Source organism: Orycteropus afer, unplaced genomic scaffold, assembly GCF_000298275.1.
Source record: "Orycteropus afer afer isolate SDZICR_OR568_19922 unplaced genomic scaffold, OryAfe1.0 scaffold00106, whole genome shotgun sequence".
Lineage (NCBI taxonomy): Eukaryota > Metazoa > Chordata > Mammalia > Tubulidentata > Orycteropodidae > Orycteropus > Orycteropus afer.
Window position 1 is genome coordinate 6,749,887 of NW_006921693.1, and position 19,687 is coordinate 6,769,573.

Genomic DNA, 19,687 nt, shown 5'->3' on the forward strand with positions numbered 1-19,687 from the left:
GTTCAATGCAACGGCAAAGCAGAACTCACAGATAATATTCATGATTACGGGCTTTGTTAGGTAACAAGTTATAATTCAGGTTCAGGAACACTCAGTATACTATTGTTCCATCAGGACAGCCTCTCCTTGGCCATGCCCGCAGGCACACCTCTATCTGGCTTTCAGCCTCTTGTCTTGGCCTCGGCCCTGCTCAGGTAAGTATTACAAAGCTCTTTCAGCTCTGCAGATATGTGCGCCCCACTCCACCAGCAAGTCTCCTCCCTAAGGCACTCAGCTTTCTCACTCCATGGGCCAGCAAGCCTATCGCTCTGTCTCATGCTGATGTCTCAGTTCTACTGCCTCTGTTGCTGCTGTATCTCTACTGTCACCTCAGCGCAGGGATCTCAGGTCCAAAGTGCATTTTACTCCTAGCTTTCTCTAGATGGTAATGAGATCACCCTTTCTGCCTCTGGGAGGGCTCATTTTAAGCCTACCAGAATGACAAAACTGGCCAGTCCCCACATTAAGGTTCCACACACTTTATCTCCATGGTCCTACCCTCATAATGTTTCACTGCTATCCATAAGGTTTTCAGTGGCAAATTTTTTTCAGAAGTGGATGGCCTTGTCCTTCTTCCCAGTCTGTCAAGTCTCAATGCTCCACTGAAACCTGTCCACCATGTGTGACCCCTCCAATATCTGAGATACCAATGACATAGCTTTCAGAACCACAGCAACACACAAGCTACCGCAGTACAACAAACTGGCAGATGAGTGGTGCTCAGAAGACTGGCCTTTCTCGGCCTGAATTCTTTGCTTCCTGAAAGTAAGAATGGCCAGACTTCATCTCACGTACTTTGGTCACATTGCCAGAAGGAACAGGTCCCTGGAGAAGGATATCATACTTAGCAAAATAAAGACTCAGTGAATAAAAGGAAGATCCTCAATGAGATAGACTGACGCAGCGGCTTCAACAACAGGCTCAAGCACAGAAGGATTATGAGGGTGAGGAAGGACTGGGCAGCGTTTCATTCTGTTGTCTGTAGGGTCTCTATGAGCCATAGCTGATCTACGGCACTTGATGACAACAACCTCCCCCAAAAGGGTGCCATGTACCTTACTTACATTACTAACAAGCTACCCAATTCCTCTGATAGGCCACCAAGCATCTCACGTTTACATAGTTCCACCTGGTCATGTGGCGGGACTCACAAATACCATGGCTGGAAGAGCCATACTAAGCATCACACATAGCAATGATTGTGAGGACAGCACAGGACCAGACAGTGTTTTGTTTTGAGTCAGTACTGACTCAATGGCACCTAACAACAACTGCAATACTGCATGCGGTATGGAGGAGCAAAAATTACTGACTTTCAACACGTCATGGAGCATGTAGAAAACAAAAAAAACAAACCCACCCTGGCCTACTGAGCAGATTCTAACTCATGGCGACTTCATGGGTGTCAGAGTTGAACTGCCCTGTGGGGTTTTCTGGGCTGTGATCTTAATGGAAGGGCAATGCTGGGCCTTTCTTCAGTGGTACTGCTGGGTGGGTCCAAGAACCAAATGTTAGGGTAACACTCAGCACAAACCATGGGTGCCCCCTAAGGACCTGGAGCATGGAGTAGCAAAGGGTTTTGTTTGTTTGTTTTCAAGTCTTCAACCAAATTTTGAGGAGACGTTTATCTCCCCATCCTACAGGAGTTCTGGAAAGCTGACCACAAACAGCCTCAAGAGCCTATGATATACAAAGCACTGAGCTGAGACTCTGGGGACGCAATGATAAATTAGGAGCATACAGATGATAGAGAGACATGCAGATCCATAAATAACAAGCCTAACTGAGGGTCATGAAAGATGCACACAAAAGCTCAGAGAAGGAAGCCATTGATTCTGAGGCAGATGGGAAGATGGGGGTCAGCAGATTGGTGGTTTCTCCATCCTAACGGTGGGTAACAAGTTAATGCCCAGATGTCAAGAATCCACAGGATCACAGGCACTAATAGTAGGCTGAATACGTAACGTGGCCTGAATACATATTGCCCATTATTTTTCAAACACTTGAACATTACACTGACAAAAAATACAAATTTAAACAAGTGTTACTGAATTTTTAGTTCCTATTTATCCACTTTTTTTCAAGCATACAAGTAACATCACATGGGATGGTCTCACTAAACTTTTTAATGTTTAAAAAAAAAGTATCACACTTGGAAAGCTGGAGTCACTTTCTGAATAGAAGGAACTCCAGATTTAATGTGCATTCTGTCACCTATTTAATTTGTAAGAAAATGGGAAGATGAGAAGAACTAGATGGCGCTCAGCCACCACCAACCACTGCTCTGAAAGGGATCGCATTAGAAGGTCCTGAAGCAAGTAGGAAAAAATTATGGAACAAAACTCAAAATCACAGAAAAGAGTAGGCTTACTGGTAGGACAAAGACTGGTGGAACCCTTGAGACCGTGGCCCTTGGTCACCTTCAGCCTGGAACTGAACTCACTCCTGTAGCTGAATTTTCAGTCAAGCAACAGACAGGTCTATAAGGTGAACAATAACTCTAGGAAGACAGACACTCCTCAGAACAATCAACAATTTGAGATCAAAAAGGCACCATTTGCCCAAAGACAACATTCTGGAGGCAGGAAGTACTAAGAGAGAAAGAAAAATGGAAACGAGAAACACAGGGAAGATATGGAAGAAGCAATGTTACATTGAGGGGATTGTCGTCAATGGCGTCAAACAAAATGTGTTTGAACTGTTGAATGGAAAACTGATTCACTCTGTAAGCTTTCACCCAAATCACAATAAAAAGATCTTTTTGTTGTTGTTTAAAAAAAAAAAAAAAAAAGGCAGGGGGGGATGAAGAGCCCATTCCAACCTGTTAGCTGATCAGTTTGGTAGCAGAAAAGGCTGACAAATAACAGAAGGTTGAAGGCATGGAAGGAGTTACCAGTGGTAAGCTGAGGTCAGAGAGGCATGCAGAGAGGGAGGGCCCCAGCATACAGCAGGTGCTCAAAAAATGTTTGAAAAATACAAACAATAAAAATGGAGCTGTGAGTGCTCTGCAAACCATACAGCACTATGCCAATACTGACTACCACTATTATCTTTAAAGGAGCCCTGATGGCACAGTGGTTAAGCACTCAGCTGCTAACCTAAAGCTTAGCAGTGGAAACCTACCAGCTGCTCCATGGAAGATGTGGCAATCTGCTTCTATAAAGATTACAGACTCGGAACACTATGGGACAGCTGCACACTGTCCTGTAGGGTCAGGATGAGTCAGAATCAACTCAACAGCAAGGGGTATTACCACCAAGGAGTCTCTGGGTGACAAAAAATGTTAAGTACTCAACTATGAGCTGAAAGGTGGGTGGTTTGATGCCAACCAGAGGTGACTCAGAAGACAGGCCTGGCAATCTGCTTCTGATAGGCCACAATCTGGAAAACCCTATGGAGCAGGTCTACTCTACAAACATAGAGTCGTCATGAGTCAGAATCAACTTGACAGCAACAACATTACCATTAAGGAGTCTCGCAGTGGTGCAAATGGAAAGGCTATTAACCAAAAGACTACCGATGCAAGTCCACTCAAAGGCATCTGGAATAAAGGCCTGGTTATCTACTTGCAAAAAAATGAGCCACTTGAAAAGCTGGTAGAACACAGTTCTACTCTGACCCACATGAGGTGACCACGAATCAGAATCGACTTGCTGGCAACTGGCTTTATAATAATTAAGCTGAGTCTTGAAAGGTAAGTAACATCTGACAGATATTAACAGAAGTAGAGCAGCCACTCCTCGGAAGGAAGGTTGGGCAATCCTACTTCCGTAGTGATACTGCCTCGGAAACCCAAGGAGGGGTCGCTATGAGTCGGGGCCGACTCGAAGGCACATAACAACAACAACAACAAGAGAGCAGGCATTTCCTTCAAGGCACAAGAACTTGCAGGAACAAAAGCAGTGAATGTCCATGTGTTCAGACACAGGAGAGCACTAGAGACATTTTTGGTTGTCACAACTGGGGGAAGCTATTGGCATCTAAGGCACTCTGGTGGCCCAGTGGGTAAGTGCTTGGCTGCTAACTGAAAGGTCAGCGTTTGAACTCTGGGAGAAAGATGTGGCAATCTGCTTCCATCGAGACCGCCTTGGAAATCCTACGGGGCAGTTCTACTCTGTCCTATAGGGTCACTATGAGTTGGAATCGAGTCCATGGCAGTGGGCTGGGTTGTGTACTGGAACCTGGTGAGTAAAGGCCACGGATGCTGCTACCTGTCTACAATGCACAGAGAACTATCAGCCCAAAATGTCAACGGCACTACGGGTGAGAAACCCTGCAGCGGAGCAGAGAAGGCAGGTTCAAATGACGGAGGCACAGATGATGATGACCGGCAAGAGCTTGCTATGGTCAGGAGATGATGTTGCCGTCTTTGCCTGTATTCCTCAAAACATGCTCAATGGTCCACCAGCCTCGGCTCCTCCACTGTGCTTCTCAAACACCCAGACTCTCTGCAGTGGGGCCCTAAGATCAGCATGCTTTAAAGCTTCCAAATGATTCTTGGACACATTCAAATTTAGAACTGCTCTGAGCAGTGTGAAGTCAACTAAAGTTAGAAAGACAGGACTGGATTGGGGAGAGCTGGGCAGAGAGGCCTGCTAGAAAGCTACTGGGACAGTTTCCATGACAGCTGAGGAGGGGCTGGCTTATGTCTGAAGGAACTAACAGGAGATCATCTACTGAAGAGACTTCCATCTCCTACTCCTTGTCTAGCAGACGGCTCCGCTCCACCTGCACCAGCCTCCAGCAACACTCATGCACAGACCCTCCTCAGGCCTCTGCAGCGGTAGTTGTACCTACCTGCAATGACCTCCCACCAGAGATCCACAAAGCCCCTAGTTGTTTTCCCTTCAGGTCTCTGCCCAACTATTACCTTATCAGCAACATCTTCCTTAGATCTGAGGCACTACCTACCTGTCATGGATTGAACTGTACCCTTTCCCCAAATGTGTGTCAACTTGGCTGGCCCATGATTCTCAGTGATTGGGCAGTTATGTAATGATGTAATCATTCCCCATGATGGGATCTGATGTGATCAGCCAATCATTGTAAGGAGATTATAGTGAGCTATAACACCTTTTTTCTTCAAGTCACAGCCCTGATCCTGTAAGAGGAGTTTCCCCAGGGGGTGGCCGGTATCACCTTTTATCTTAAAGACAGAAAAGAAGAGAGAGTGAGCAGAGACAGACAAATCTGACTACCACCAGGAAAGAAGAGCTGGGAACGAAGTACATCCTTTGGACCTGGGATTCCTGTGCTGAGAACCTCTTAGACCCAGGGGAAGACTGATGTCAAGACACATGGGGGTCTCCAAGGAACATCAGGCCCAGAGATGCTGAGAGGAAACAAGGCCTTCCCCCAGAGCTGATAGAGAAAGAAAGCCTTCCTCTACAGCTGGCTCCCTGAATTTGGACTTCTCAGCTCATAAACTGAGAAAATAAATTTGTTTGTTAAAGCCACCCAATAGAGTGATATTTCTCTATAGCAGCACTCAGTAACTAAGATACTACCCTTGTTTTGTTTTTCTTATTCCACTTAATACCTCCTAAATATGGTTCACGCATTTATATCTGCTCTCTCCACCCCAAAATGTAAGTACCAGGGGCTCTCACCAGGGAATGGGTCTGCTCTGATCACTGCTATATCCCCAGTGCCTAGAATAGTGCATCACATACTTCGAGTACCTGGTAAACATTCACTGAATGAAGAAAACAATGAACGAATGTTAGAGACCAGAATGAATAGGCTTTATGAGAGGCAGAAATCCAGCCCAGCAGTTAAAAACACAGACTCTGCATCACACAGGTTGAGTTTCCTCAGGTGTGGGTTCTTGGGCAAACAACAGCCCCCCAACAGCTCAGTTTTTTCATTGGTAAAATGAAAGATCACCATACCTTCCAAGGTACCACTAGGTGAGTTCAAGCTGCCAACCTTTCAGTTAGCATGTGAACACTTAACCACTGCACCACCAGGGCTCCTTACAGATGGCCTAGGACTGAGGTGACGTACAAGCATTCCAAAGCACTCTGCCCCATTCCTAAACTCAGAAGCTACACGGCCTGCCACCACTCACTCATCTGTCAGTTTGTCATACTGTGGTGGCCTGTGTGTTGCTGTGAGGCTAGCAGCTATGCCACTGGTATTTCAAATGCCAGCAGTGTCACCGATGGTGGACAAGTTTCAGCAGAGCTTCCAGACTAAGACAGACTCAGAAGAAGGAAGGGGCCACCCACTTCTCAAAGAATTGGCCAGTGAAAACCTTATGAATAGCAGTGAAACACTCTTTGATATATTACTGAAAAACTTTATGAATAGCCCTCAAACACTGTCCAGTATAGTGCCAGAAGATGAACCCCTCAGGTCAGAAGACACTCAAAATGCGACTGGGGAAGACCTGCTCCTTAAAGTAGAGTCGACCTTAATGATGTGGATGGAGCAAAGCTTTCAGGACCTCCATGTGCTGACAGGGCACAACTCCAAATGGGAAGGAACAGCTGCAAACATCCATTAATAATAGGAAGATGGAATGTATGAAGTATGAATCTAGGAAAATTGGAAGTTGTCCAAAATGAAATGGAACACACAAAGTTCCATATCCTAGGCATTAGTGAGCTGAAATGGGCTGGTTCTGGCCATTCTGAATCAGACAACCATATGATCTACTAAGCTGGGAATGACAAACTGAAGAGGAATGGCGTGGCATTCATTGTCACAAAGAATGTTTCAAGATCTACCCTGAAGTACAACGCTGTCAGTGATAGAACAATATCCATATGCCTACAAGGAAGACCAGTTAATACTACGATTATTCAAATTTATACACCAATCACCAAAGATGAGGAAATTGAAGACTTTCATCAACTTCAGCAGTCTGAAATTACCTAAATGTGCAATCAACATGTATTGATTATCACTCGTGATTGGAATGCAAAAGTTGGAAAAAGAAGAATCACCAGTAGTTGGAAAATATGGTGTTGGTGACAGAAATGACACTGGAGATTGCATGACAGAATTTTGCCAAGACCAATGACTTATTCATTGCAAACACCTTTTTCAACAACATAAACCAGAGCTTTATACATGGACTTTGCCAGATGGAATACACAAGAATCAGATCAACTACACCTGTGGAAAGAGATGATGGAGAAGTACAGTATCTTCAGCCAAAATAAGGACAGGAACTGACTGTGGAAAAGACCATGAGCACATGTGCAGTTCAAGTTCAAGCAGAAGACAATTAAAACAAGACTACAAGAACCAAAATATGACCTTGATTATATCCCACCTGAATTTAGAGATCATCTGAGGAATAAATCTGATGCACTGAACACCAATGACCAAAAACCAGATGAATTGTGGGATGACATCAAGAACATCACACATGAAAAAAGTAAAAGACCATTAAAAAGACAGTCAAGGAAGAAAAGACCAAAATGGATGCCAGAAGAGACTCTGAAACTTGCTCTTGAATGGAGAGTAGCTAAAGCAAATGGAGGAAATGACAAGAGAAAAGAGCTGAACAGAAGATTTCAAAGAGCAGCTTGAGAAGACAGTCTTATAATGAAATGTGCAAAGACCTGGAATTAGAAATCCAAAAGGGAACACACTCAGCATTTCTCAAGCAGAAAGAACTGAAGAAAACATTTGTGGTAGTTAAGTTTGTGTGTCAACTCGGCTGGGCCTGGTTAAGTGGCTGGGCAGCTGGATGTAGTATTCCCCATGATGAGACTGGTAATCGACTCCATGGGGGAATCTACTGTGAGCAGCTGAGTAGCTGCCTTAGGGATGTGGTCTGCTTCCCATATATAAGGAGAAACCTTGGGGAATGGTCTCAAGCTTATGGCACACTTGAACCCTGCATGTAGCTGTGTCGTTGTTCAGCAGCCTACCATGCTCTGGTGACCTTGGGACTTTCAATGTACTTGAATTAATGGCCTGCAATGTGGTTTGGTAACATCGGGGCTGTGTCTTTTTACTTATCAACCTTGGGCTTGTCAGTCTCAGCAGCCAGCAGCTGAATGAAGAAACGCCTCTAGCTCCAGTGGGCCGGGAGCAGGAGGCAGAGCTGAAGCCCAAGGTCGAGGGGCTTTCACTCAGCCCCTAGAGCCTGGCACTTTAAACTTGGACTTAATCCTCCAAATCGTAAGAATAAACTCCTGTTTGTTAAAGCCTTCCCATTTGTGGTATATTTTTGTCAGAGTGGTACTAGGTAACCAAAGCAAAATTCAAGCCTCAAGCAGCAATACTGAAAGATTCATTCAATGGGCAAAATATTGAATGATGCAAGAAACATCAAGATGGAAGGAATACAGAGAGTCACTGTACCAAAAGAATTGGTCAATGTTCATCCATTTCAGGAGGTGGCATATGATCAAGAACCAATGGTGCTGAAGGAAGAAGTCGAGGCTGCACTGAAGGAATTGGTGAAAAACAAGGCTCCAGGAATTGATGGAATACCTACTGAGATGTTTCAACAAACAGATGCTATGCTGGAGGCACTTACTCATCTAAGCCAAGAAATATGGAAGACAGCTACCTGGCCAACTGACTGGAAAAGATCCATATTTGTACTCATTCCAAAGAAAGGTTATCCAACAGAATGTGGAAATTATCAAATAATATCATTAATATCACCTGCGAGTAAAATCTTCCTGAAGATAATTCAAAAACAGTTGCAGCGGTATATTGACAGGGAACTTCCAGAAATGCAAGCTGGATTCAGAAGAAGACATGGAATGAGGAATATCATTGCTGATGTCAGATGGATCTTGGCTGAAAGCAAAGAATACCAGAAAGACGTTTACCTGTGTTTTATTGATTATACAAAAACATTTTATTGTGTGAATCAAAACAAATTATGGATAACACTGAGAAGAATGAGAATTCCGGAACGCTTAATTATGCTCATGAGGAACCTGTACAGAGACCAGGAGGCTGTTGTTCGAACAGAACAAGGGGATACTTCATGGTTTAAAATCAAGAAGAAAGTATGTCAGGATTGTATCCTTTCACCATACTTGTCCAATCTGTATGCTGAGCAAATAATCTGAGAAGCTGGACTATGAGAAGAAAAACACAGCATCAGGACTGGAGGAAGACTCATTAACAACCTGTGATGCGCAGATGACACATCTTGCCTACTGAAAGTGAAGATGACTTGAAACACTTACTGATGAAGATTAAAGACTATAGTCTGCACTATGCATTACACCTCAAGATAAAGAAAACGAAAATCCTCACAACTGGACCAATAAGCAGCATCATGATAAATGGAGAAAAGACTGAAGTTGTCAAAGATTTCATATTACTTGGTTCCACCACCAACACCCATGGAAGCAAAAGTCAAGGAATCAAATGAGGTATTGCACCGGGCAGATCTGCTACAAAAGACCCCTTTAAAGTGCTGAAAAGCAACGATGTGTCTTTGAAGACTAAGGTGTGCCTAACCCAAGCCATGGTACTTTCAAGCACCTCATATGCATGTGAAAGGTAGACAATAAGGAAGACCAAAGAAGAGTTGATGCTTTGAGTTACGGAGGCATTGGAGAAGAATACTTAAAGTACCATGGACTACCAGCAGAACATCTATCCTGGAAGAACTGCAGCCAGAATGCTTCTTGAAAGCAAGAATGGCCACACTTCACCTTGCCTACTTTGGTCATGTTGTCAAAAGGGACCATTCCCTGGAGAAGGATATCAAGCTCATAAAGTGGAGGGTCAGCAAAAAAGGGGAAGACCCTCAATGAGATGGACCAACACAGTGGCTGCAACAATGAGCTCAGGTATAGCAAGGATTGTGAGGCTGACACAGGACCCTGCAGCGTTTCATTCTGTTGTACACGGGGTCCAATGAGTCGGAGCCGACTTGACAGTACCCAACAACAATGTGGCCTTAGACAAACTACTTGTGTCCTTCTGTACTTCAGTGTCCTCATTTTTTAAACAGTACCTCATTTTACAACAGTACCATGATCTCCTTACAAAAAAATCAGCCACTGAAAGCCCTGTGGAGCACAATTCTATGCTGACACAGCTTAGGTTGTCAAAAGTGGGTGTCAACTCGATGGCAGCTGTGTATGACCTACCTGTTAAGTTCCAATGAGTCAGTTAACATGAACAACCCAGAACAAGGCTTAGCATGTAGCAAGTGCAGTGTAAGTGAAAGGATTACAGTTATGACAGCACCGTGGGTAAGATCATGGCTTCTGGTGCCAGAGGGCCTGCACTGTATTCTTGGCTGTTATTAGCTGGGTGACCTTGGGCAAGTTACTTCAAACTCTGTGCCTCTCCTTCACATCAATCGGAAACCCTACAGGCTTTAACGTAGCAACTTCCAATGTCTGTGCGCGCCATCGTCCTCCTCCAACTCCCCCTACCCACTGGGATCTGCTGAAATCCAACTGACAAGCGCCAGCCAGAAGTAATGCATCATCATTGACTCCTCCATTCCTGACCATTCCCCTCATCCAACTGCCCACGCTCTACTCCAACGGCGAGGACTACCATTCCCTCTTCCTCCTCCCCGAAACGGGAAGCTGCCAGTGGAGGCCAAGAGCGCTCCGGGGAGGGGCCAGGAAGAGGTGGGCCCGGCTGCAACGTCAGGGCTGAGCTAGCCTAGGAGATTCCGGGAACAGTGCGCGCATCCCTCACCAGTAGCAGCTGCTGTAGACACAGGCGTCCCGCGGGGGGCTGGCTGGCTGGTACCTGGAGGCGGAGGCGGCGGCAGATGGGCCATCCCCTTCCATGGCGGCTGGCCTGGGCCTCTAGTGGACCCGCAGGACCAACCCAGAGGATTCCGGGTCGGAGGGGGAGGAGTCCGGGGAGGAGCTGGCGTGCGGCGGGAGGAGCAAGTCCTTGTTGGCGGACCTTGGAGCCGGGTGGGCGGGGTCCGGGGCGGGGCCAGGAAGAGTGGGCGGTGCTTAGGCGGAGAGAGTGGTTCAAGTTCTTGGCGCGCAGGGGTTAGGTGGAGTCCGGGGTGGGTCTGGGCAGTTTCTGAGTGGTGGAGCCAGTGGGCGGAGCTCAAGGCGGAAGACAGAAGGTACATATTCCTTGTGGGTGGAGGCAGGGGCGAAGTGGGCGAATCCGGAGCGAAGAGAGCTTCTCAGTAGGTGGAGTCCGGGGCCAAGCTGACTGTGTGCGTTTCCGCGTATGTGGAGAGCTGCGGAGTGTCGACCCCGAGAGGGGCAGGGCTGGCGGCTTTCGTCATTGCGGATTGGAGTCTGGGGCAGGGCCAGGGTAACTGCGGGAATCGTGGACGTTTGGGCAGAGAGGGGGAGAGAGAGAGAGAGGTCACCAGCAGGCGGCTGGGGAGGCCTTGGAATTGGTAAAGTGGGAACCTAGGCGTAAGTTTCCTAGAGGAGTCTGAGACCCTTTCCCCAGCCAGCGACTGAATTGCCAGCGACGTAGGAACCAGATGAGACGCTGAAGACTTTGACGTGTGCAAATGAAACAAGAGAACCTTGAGTGTGCCTGGGAGAGATGAAAGAGAGAGGAGGAAGTTCCTTCCAAATATTGCCGCATCGAGGACAGTTTTAAAGAAGGATATCAGCCCAAATCAAACCACTGGATTTTCTTAAATTAGTAGATCTTCATATATTGACTTGGAAAGATGTATTACTTCCTTGATATGTTAAGTAAAAAGAAAAGGAGTTCGCAAGGTATCCTTTTCGTGTTAGACATATTTATTTGCTGACAGCCTGGAAGGAAAGACACCGAATTGTTGAAACAGTGTTTCTTGCTGGTTGAATGCATGCCCATTGTCAAGGACTTGCACTTTACGTTTTATAGCCTTCTAAATTATTCATACAGTATTTGCAGTGAATATATATAGCTGATTATAGAATTTCCTGGTATGAAAACTGAAATTCTCAGCTTGGTCTATAGGCCATTTAGAGTCAGATTCTCACCGAAAGTCTTAAAAGACCTTGAGCATAAATTCTTGTGTCCATTGTAAATTACTGCCTCTCAGTTCCCAATGCCCACTTCAATATACAGTGAAACCTGTGAAAGCCGGAACGTCAGCCTTGTTTTTCCCAGTTTCAGAAGTTTTCCGCCTTTTTTTTTTTTTAAAGTCTTACCACTTTATTATTGTTCTGTGTTAGCGGAAAATATTTGTGATTTCCTTCTCTGACAGGTTTCGGCATTGCACAGGCTCCAGCCTTTGCAGGTTTTACCATACGCTCTATGATAAATAATGGAATTCCTTTAAGCATTTCTCTTTTAAAGTAAGCATGACACTATGCTTTCTCAGTAAAGGGTGCTGGAGGGACATGGGAGGAGTAAGAGGTTTTCTGCAATTCCTGGTGGAGGCCAGATGTCAGCAATATGAGCATGAGAACATCCAGAGCTGACCTGCCCCAACCACAGACCCAGGACATGGTTCCTTGAGACCTTGCAGCCTTAGCCTGGCAATAACAGGCTAAAGCTCTTGACACAGAGACCAGAACCCCTGCAGAGGCCTGCAGGCAGCATCCTGACCAGAATCGCTCAGCAAGCCCTTCATGGCCTGTACACACTCACCTCTGGTCCACAAGGTCACACACTGAGCTGTTGTTCTTTCTGCGAGCGTTCCCCACCTGAGCCTTCCCCACCTGGCGCCTGTAGGCTGGCCGTCTGAGGGTCTTCTGCCCTGACTGGTGCCTGGATTCCCACTGCACACTCACACCCCTGGATCCTGAGGGCTCCCCTGCCCTCACCCAGACTGTTGACTACTGCTTGCCCAGCAACTGGCTAAACTGGTGAACTCTGCAACACCTTCTGCAAGTTTGTCCTCCTTTGTGTAGTCTCCCTCAGCCCTAGGAACCATATAGAGTTTTCGTATGCTTCTCCTTAGTCTAGTGTCATAGTTAATCATTTTTATATGAATTGTCCCTTGTTTAACCTACCATATGGTTTCTGTCTCCTGATTGGACCCAGACTATTGTACTCCTTAAGAGCATGGACCTTGGAGCCAGAATGCCTAGGTCCACATTCTGGTTCTACCACTTACTAGTTGTATGATTTTGGGGTGAAGTTACTTAATGCCTCAGTTTCCTCATCTGTAAAATTAAGATAAACATACCTACCTGATAGGTTGATATGAGGACTCAAAGCACTTAGAATAGTTGCTGACACATGATAGTAAATGTTAGCGACCATTGTTTTCAATATACTCTCACTCCATTATCTCCAATGTCCCTTACACTCTTGTCATTGGAAGGCCAACTATCCCTGACCCTCCAGGTCTTTGTACAAGATGCATATGCCCTCCGTTTCACATCTTTTCCCTTTCTTGTTTGCAGCTTTCCCAGGGAGAGTTCCTTGTTGCCTTCCATCCTTCCACAGCTTTCTTTCCTGCTTTGTTACAACTTTTTATTCCCATCTCTTCAATGGGGGACTGCATCATGCTAAGGAATTCAACCTGTCTGTCTCTGCCAGTGCCAGGAGCTCCTCCAGGCATGGCTTTTCTTGCGAGGCAGAGTAAATCATGGCTCCTGAAATAGAATGACGTGATCTCAAATTCTGTGTCTGCTACTTACTATCCTAAATGACCTTGGACTAGTCACCACCCCTTCTGTGTATCAGTTTCTTGGTAAAATGAGGGTAATAGTAATAGAATGCCTACATAATGGGTGTTGTAAAAAATAACTGGTGTTGAGTTGATTCCAGCTCATGGCAACACCATGTGTGTCAGTGTAGAGCTGTGCTTCGTAGGATTTTGGATGGATGACTTTTTTTAAAGTAGCTCACTAGGCCTTTGTTTCCAGATACCTCTGGGTGGACTTGAACCCACAACTTTTGGTTAGCAGCTGAGTGCATTAACCATTTGCACCACCCAGGAACTCCAGCAGATGCTGTAGTGAGGATGAAATGAACTAATTTGTGCAAAGTACTTAGTATAGTGCCTGGAATTATATAGGTAACTGATGTAGTGTACAACTTCATGTTGTTGTTGTTGTTATATGCCATTGAGTCGGACACGACTCATAGCGACCCCTCCTTGGGTTTCCAAGGTGATATCACTACGGAAGTAGATTGCCCAACCTTCCTTCCGAGGAGTGGCTAGTGGGTTTGAACCTCCAGCCTTCTGGTTAGCAGTCAAGTGCCTTAGGCACTACCCTATTATAGTTATTGTTATCATTATTTGTCTGTGAATGGAGTATATGCATGTGAGTGGCATAACACCTTGTTGAATTAATGAGTTGTTTATAAGTTAAGACCCAAGTGAGGCTGTTGTAAAAAAGAAGTGGAAAAGGCAGTGGTTTAAGTGAGATATAAATATATTTCTCATGTAACAGCCTAAGCATATACAGTCCAAAGTTGACGTGGTGACTTTACAGTGTCTGCTACCCATGCGTCTGCTATTTTGTTTGGGATACCTAGGGTGTTTCCCTGGTCCACATGGTTCAAGATGGCTAGCCACCATATCTGCTGTGTTTGCATTCTGGCAAAAAAAAAAAAAAAAAATGAGGAAAAGGGGGTAGAAGAAGGTTTAAGAACAAAATCTACAAATGCACACATCACTTCTGTTCACATTCCACTGACCAAGAGATAGTCACATGCTTGCACCCAGGTGCAAGGGAGATTAGGAAACCTAGACCATTTTGGGCAGTCTGGATAATATTTGTTTTGGAAAAAGCCTTTCTCACTGCCTTGGAGTCGGACCTGACTCATAGCGACCCCCCCATGAGTTTCCAATATGGTATCTTTACAGAAGTAGATTGTCCAATCTTCCTTCTGAGGAAGGTTTGAACCGCCAGCCCTCTGGTTAGCAGTCAAATGCCTTAGGCATGACACCACTAGAGTTCCCCAAGGAAGAAGGAGAGAATGAATACTGAGGGACAGCCAACAGTCTCTGCCATTGTTTGCTTTCTTTATTACACTTTTCTGTATTTTCTAAATTTTCTCTCAGGAATCACTTTTGAAATTGAAAACAATTCAATCATAGAAAAAAAATGTGTAATTCTATATCAGAGTCTATAAAAGGGATATAATAGGTTCAGAGGAGTAAGAGTTTCTTAGAACCAGATTCTGATGTATAAGCAGTAAGGATCTGGATGAGGAAGAGATGAAAGCGTTCCTCAAAGAATCCAGTAGAACTGACTGGAAATGAGGGTGTTAGAGGGCAGGAGTTTGGAAGAGGAGCACTTCCAAAAAGTAAAGTAGAAGGAGGGCCACCCACATGTGAGGGGAGATTTGGGAAGTCTACAGCACACAATATGCTGAGGCTTAATAACAAAAGGGAACTTCATTTTTTAGTTTTGGGGAGTTTATTTTTTTAATATTCAATATTAAGAGTGAGAAGAAAAAGCAAGAAATAATCCTATTGCTTGGGACCATATGATATAATGTGATTAGACAACGGAAATGAAGCAGAAATACTCAATGCCTGTTTTGCTTGTATTTTCTCTTATCAAAGAAAGCAATCTTCAAGCTACAAATAGTAAAGAAAACAGCAGAGGAGATTAAAAGCCAGGATAGTCACAGTGATAGAAGCACTAAACTGCTTTAAATAGGCTGAAAATCTTCAAATCCAAGCAACAAGAAGGCAAACAGCCTGGCCAAAAAAAATTAGCAAAGGACTTGAATAGACATTACACCAGAGAGAATAAACAGATGGCCAAAAAAACACATGAAAGCGTTGCTCGACGTCATTGAATGTTGTTGTTGTTAGATGCCTTCAAGTTGGTTTTGACTCACAGCGACCCCATAGGTTCCTACAGGACACTGCCAGGTCCTACACCATCCTCACATTCATTGCCATGCGTAAGCCCATCATCGCAGCCACTGTGTCAATCCATTTCATGCAGGCTCTTCCTCTTTTTTGTTTACCTTCTACTCTATCACGATATCCTTCTCCAGGGACTGCTTCATTCTGACCCCATAACCAAAGTGCCAGAGAAAAATCTGGCCATTCCCACTTCTAAGAGAAGTGCGTCTGCATATAAGGGTACTGAAAATACCATGGCTTAGAGCAAGCACACATTAGTCTTCAAAGTATATCTTTATTCTTTAACACTTTAAAGAAGTCTTCTGCAGCAGATTTGCCCAGTGCAATACTACATCTGATTTCTGGACTGCTGCTTTCATTGGTGTTGATTGTGGACCCAAGTAAAATGGAATTCTTGACAATTCCAATGTTTTCTCCATTTATCATGTTGCATATTGGTGCAGTTGTGAGGATTTTTGTTTTCTTTATGTTGAGGGGTAATCTGCACTGAAGGCTGTAGTCTTTGATCTTCATCAGTAAGCATTTCAAGTGCTCTTCACTTTCAGCTAGCAAGGTTGTGTTACCTGCATATCTCAGGTTGTTAATGAGTCTTCCTCCAATCCTGGTGCTACACTCTTCTTCTTATAGTCTAGCTTCTTGGATTATTTGCTCAGCATACAGATTGCATAAGTATGGTGAAAGGATACCACCCCAACATGGACCTTTCCTGATTTTAAACCCTTGTTCTGTTGGAACGACTGCCTCTTGGTCTATGTACGGGTTCCTCATGAGCATAATTAAATAGTTCTGGAATTCCCATTCTTTTTAATGTTATCCATAACTTTTTATGATCTACACAGTCTTATAATACCTTTGCAATAAAACACAGGTAAGCATCTTTCTGGTATTCTTTGATTTCAGCCAAGATCCATCTGACATCGGCAATGATATGCCTGGTTCCTTCTTGTTGTTTGTTGTTAGGTGCCATTGAGTTGGCGCCAACTCATAGTGAACGTGTGTTCAACAGAATGAAACACTGCTCAATCCTGTGCCAGCCTCACAGTCCTTGCCATACATGAGCCCATTTTTGTAGCCACTGTGTCAATCCATCTTGTTGAGGGTCTTCCCCTTTTTTGCTGACCCTCCACTTTACCAAGTATGCTATCCGTCTCCAGGGAGTGGTCTCTTCTGACAACATGACCAAAGCAGACTCTTCGAGTCTGGCCATTCTCGCTTCCAAGGAGCATTCTGGCTGCGCTTCTTCCAGGACACATTTGTTCATTCTTCTGGCAGTCTATGGTACTTTCAGTATTCCTTGCCAACACCACAACTCAAAAGCATTGACTCTTCTTCCGTCTTTCTTATTCATTGTCCAGCTCTCACATGCATATGAGGCAATTGAAAATACCATGGCTTGGGTTAGGCGCTTCTTAGTCTTCAAAGTGACATCCTTGCTCTTCAGCACTTGAAAGAGGCCTTTTGCAGCAGATTTGCCCAGTACAACATGATGTCTGATTTCTCAACTCCTGCTCCTATTGGTGTTGACTAGTGGAGCTCTGGTAGCATAGTGCCTAAGGCACTTGACTGCTAACCAGAAGGCTGGCAGTTCAAACCCACCAGCCACTCCTCGGAAGGAAGGTTGGGCAATCCTACTTCCGTAGTGATACTGCCTCGGAAACCCAAGGAGGGGTCGCTATGAGTCGGGGCCGACTCGACGGCAAATAACAACAACAACAACAACATGGATCAAAGTAATATGAAATCTTCAACAACTTCAATCTTCTCTCCATTTATCGTGATGCTGTTTATTGGCCCACTTGTGAGGATTTTCATCTTCTTTATCTTGAGGTATAATCCATACTACAGACTGTCATCTTTAATCTTGCAGACCTATGAATATTATCCTATCACTGACAGCATTGTACTTTAGGATAGATCTTGAAATGTTCTTTTTGACAATGAATGTGATATTCATTCCACTTCAATTTGTCATTCCTGGCATAGTATATGCTTGTCTGATTCAAAATGGCCAATACCAGTCCATTTCAGCTCACTGATGGCTAGGATATCAATCTTTATGCTTTCCATTTCATTTTTTTAGAACTTCTAATTTTCATACTCCATTCATTCTACATTTCAATTATGAATGGATGTTTGCAGCTGTTTCTTCTCATTTTGAGTTGTACCACATCAGCAAATGAAGGTCCCCAAACTTTACTCCATCCACATCATTAAGGACGTCTCTACTTTGAGGAAGCAATTCTTCCCAGTCGTAGTTTGAGTGCCTTCCAACCTGAAAGACTCATCTTCCAGCACTGTATCAGACTGTTCTGCTGCTATTTTTAAGGTTTTCAGTGGCCAATTTTTCTTTCTCTGTTCTCTAAGCCTAAGGCATTGGACTGCTAACTAGAAGGCTGGCAGTTCAAACCCACCAGCCACTCCTCAAAAGGAAGATTGGGCAGTCTACTTCCATAGAGAGACTGCCTCAGAAACCCAAGGAGGCCTCACTATGAGTCAGTTCTGATTCAACGACAGCAAATCAATGTATCAAGGAGCTCTGGTGGCATAGTACCTAAGGCATTTGACTGCTAACCAGAAGGTTGGTGATTCAAACTCACCAGCCACTCCATGAAAGGAAGACTGGGCAATCTCGTTCCGTAAAGATTTACTGCCTCAGAAACCCAATGGGGGTGTCTGTGAGTCAGAATTGACTCAGTGGTCATTTATTTTGTTTATGGCCTTTCTCCTTCCTTTACAATTTAAGTTCCATGAAGTCATTTTTGGTCTTTTTGTTCCCTGATTCATCCCCGGCACTCAGAAGAGTGCCAGTACATAATAGATGCTCAGTAAATACTTGATAAATGTTAAATTAGTGAAATGCAGTTATCCAAATCAATAAATAGTTGGTGTTACTTTTGCACTAGGACTCTTCTCACATTGTGATCATTCAGCATTTTAGCTATTTCAAAGCAGTCAGCAGCTGCTGCAATGAGAGAGGAGCAATTTTCATTCTGCACTGGTACCAAAAGGACCCCTGCTGGTGCAGTGGTCAAGTGCTCAGCTGCTAACGTTTGTACCCGCCAGTGGCTCCACAGGAGAAAGACCTGGCAATGCGTTTCTGTGAAGAGTATAGCCTAGGACAGCCTATGGGGCATTTCTACTCTGTCGCATTGGGTCGCTGGGAGTCAAAAATCAACTCCATGGCACCTAACAACACCACAATAGTAATAACATCTATTGATCGTTTATTATGCACAGGCAGAGTTCTAAGGTGTTATGATAATATCAGTTTAGAACTTTAGATATTATTGTTATAGTTCTTTTCTACAGGAGAAAATTAAGTCCTAGAGTGGTGAAGTAATATGCTCCAGACTGGATAGGTGGGATGAAGCAGAGCTAGGTACAAAGCCTGTCCTTAGCAATTGCCCTTTGCTGGGTAGCTTTTAGGAACCTTGGTGGAGCACTGGTTAAAGCGCTCAGCTGCTAAGCAAAAGCTCTACGGGAGAAAGATGTGGCAGTCTGCTTCCGTAGAGATTTACAGCCTTGGAAAATCTATGGGGTAGTTCTACCCTGTCCTCCTATAGGGTAGTTATGAGTCGGAATCAACTCCACCGCAGTGGATTTGGTTTAGGGTTGGGGATAGCTTTTAGCTCGGTCCCGTTTCCTTTTTTTCATTTTTCTGGCAGTTCACTTGTTTTTGTTAAGCCATCAGTAAAGAGCTCTTATGGCTCAAAGTCAAATCCTGTCACGGGCCAAGTCTCCCCAGTTAAGGACTCTGCATTTTGCATTTGAATTCTAGTTGGCGGGAAGAGGAGGCAGGTGTTGGGAGGGGCGGGCAGGAGACGCAAGAACTGTGCCAGCCAATCAGAGCGGGCAGAAACCTCCCTTCCCCCGATGTCCACGCGCCAAAATTCCAAACGGACTTCTCACAGCTCCCCCACAGTCTCCCTCCGCCGAGTTCTG

The 19,687-nt window shown here is 44.7% G+C and overlaps 1 protein-coding gene across 1 annotated transcript in view; it reads right to left on the minus strand.

Moving 5' to 3' along the window:
- NTAQ1 (N-terminal glutamine amidase 1) overlaps positions 1 to 10,781 on the minus strand; it is a 32,098-nt gene extending 21,317 nt beyond the window's left edge. The window contains exon 1 of the mRNA XM_007943416.2: positions 10,687 to 10,781. Within this exon, the coding sequence (XP_007941607.1) occupies positions 10,687 to 10,781 (95 nt within the window). The remainder of the gene's footprint in view (positions 1 to 10,686) is intronic.
- Positions 10,782 to 19,687: the final 8,906 nt, after the last annotated feature.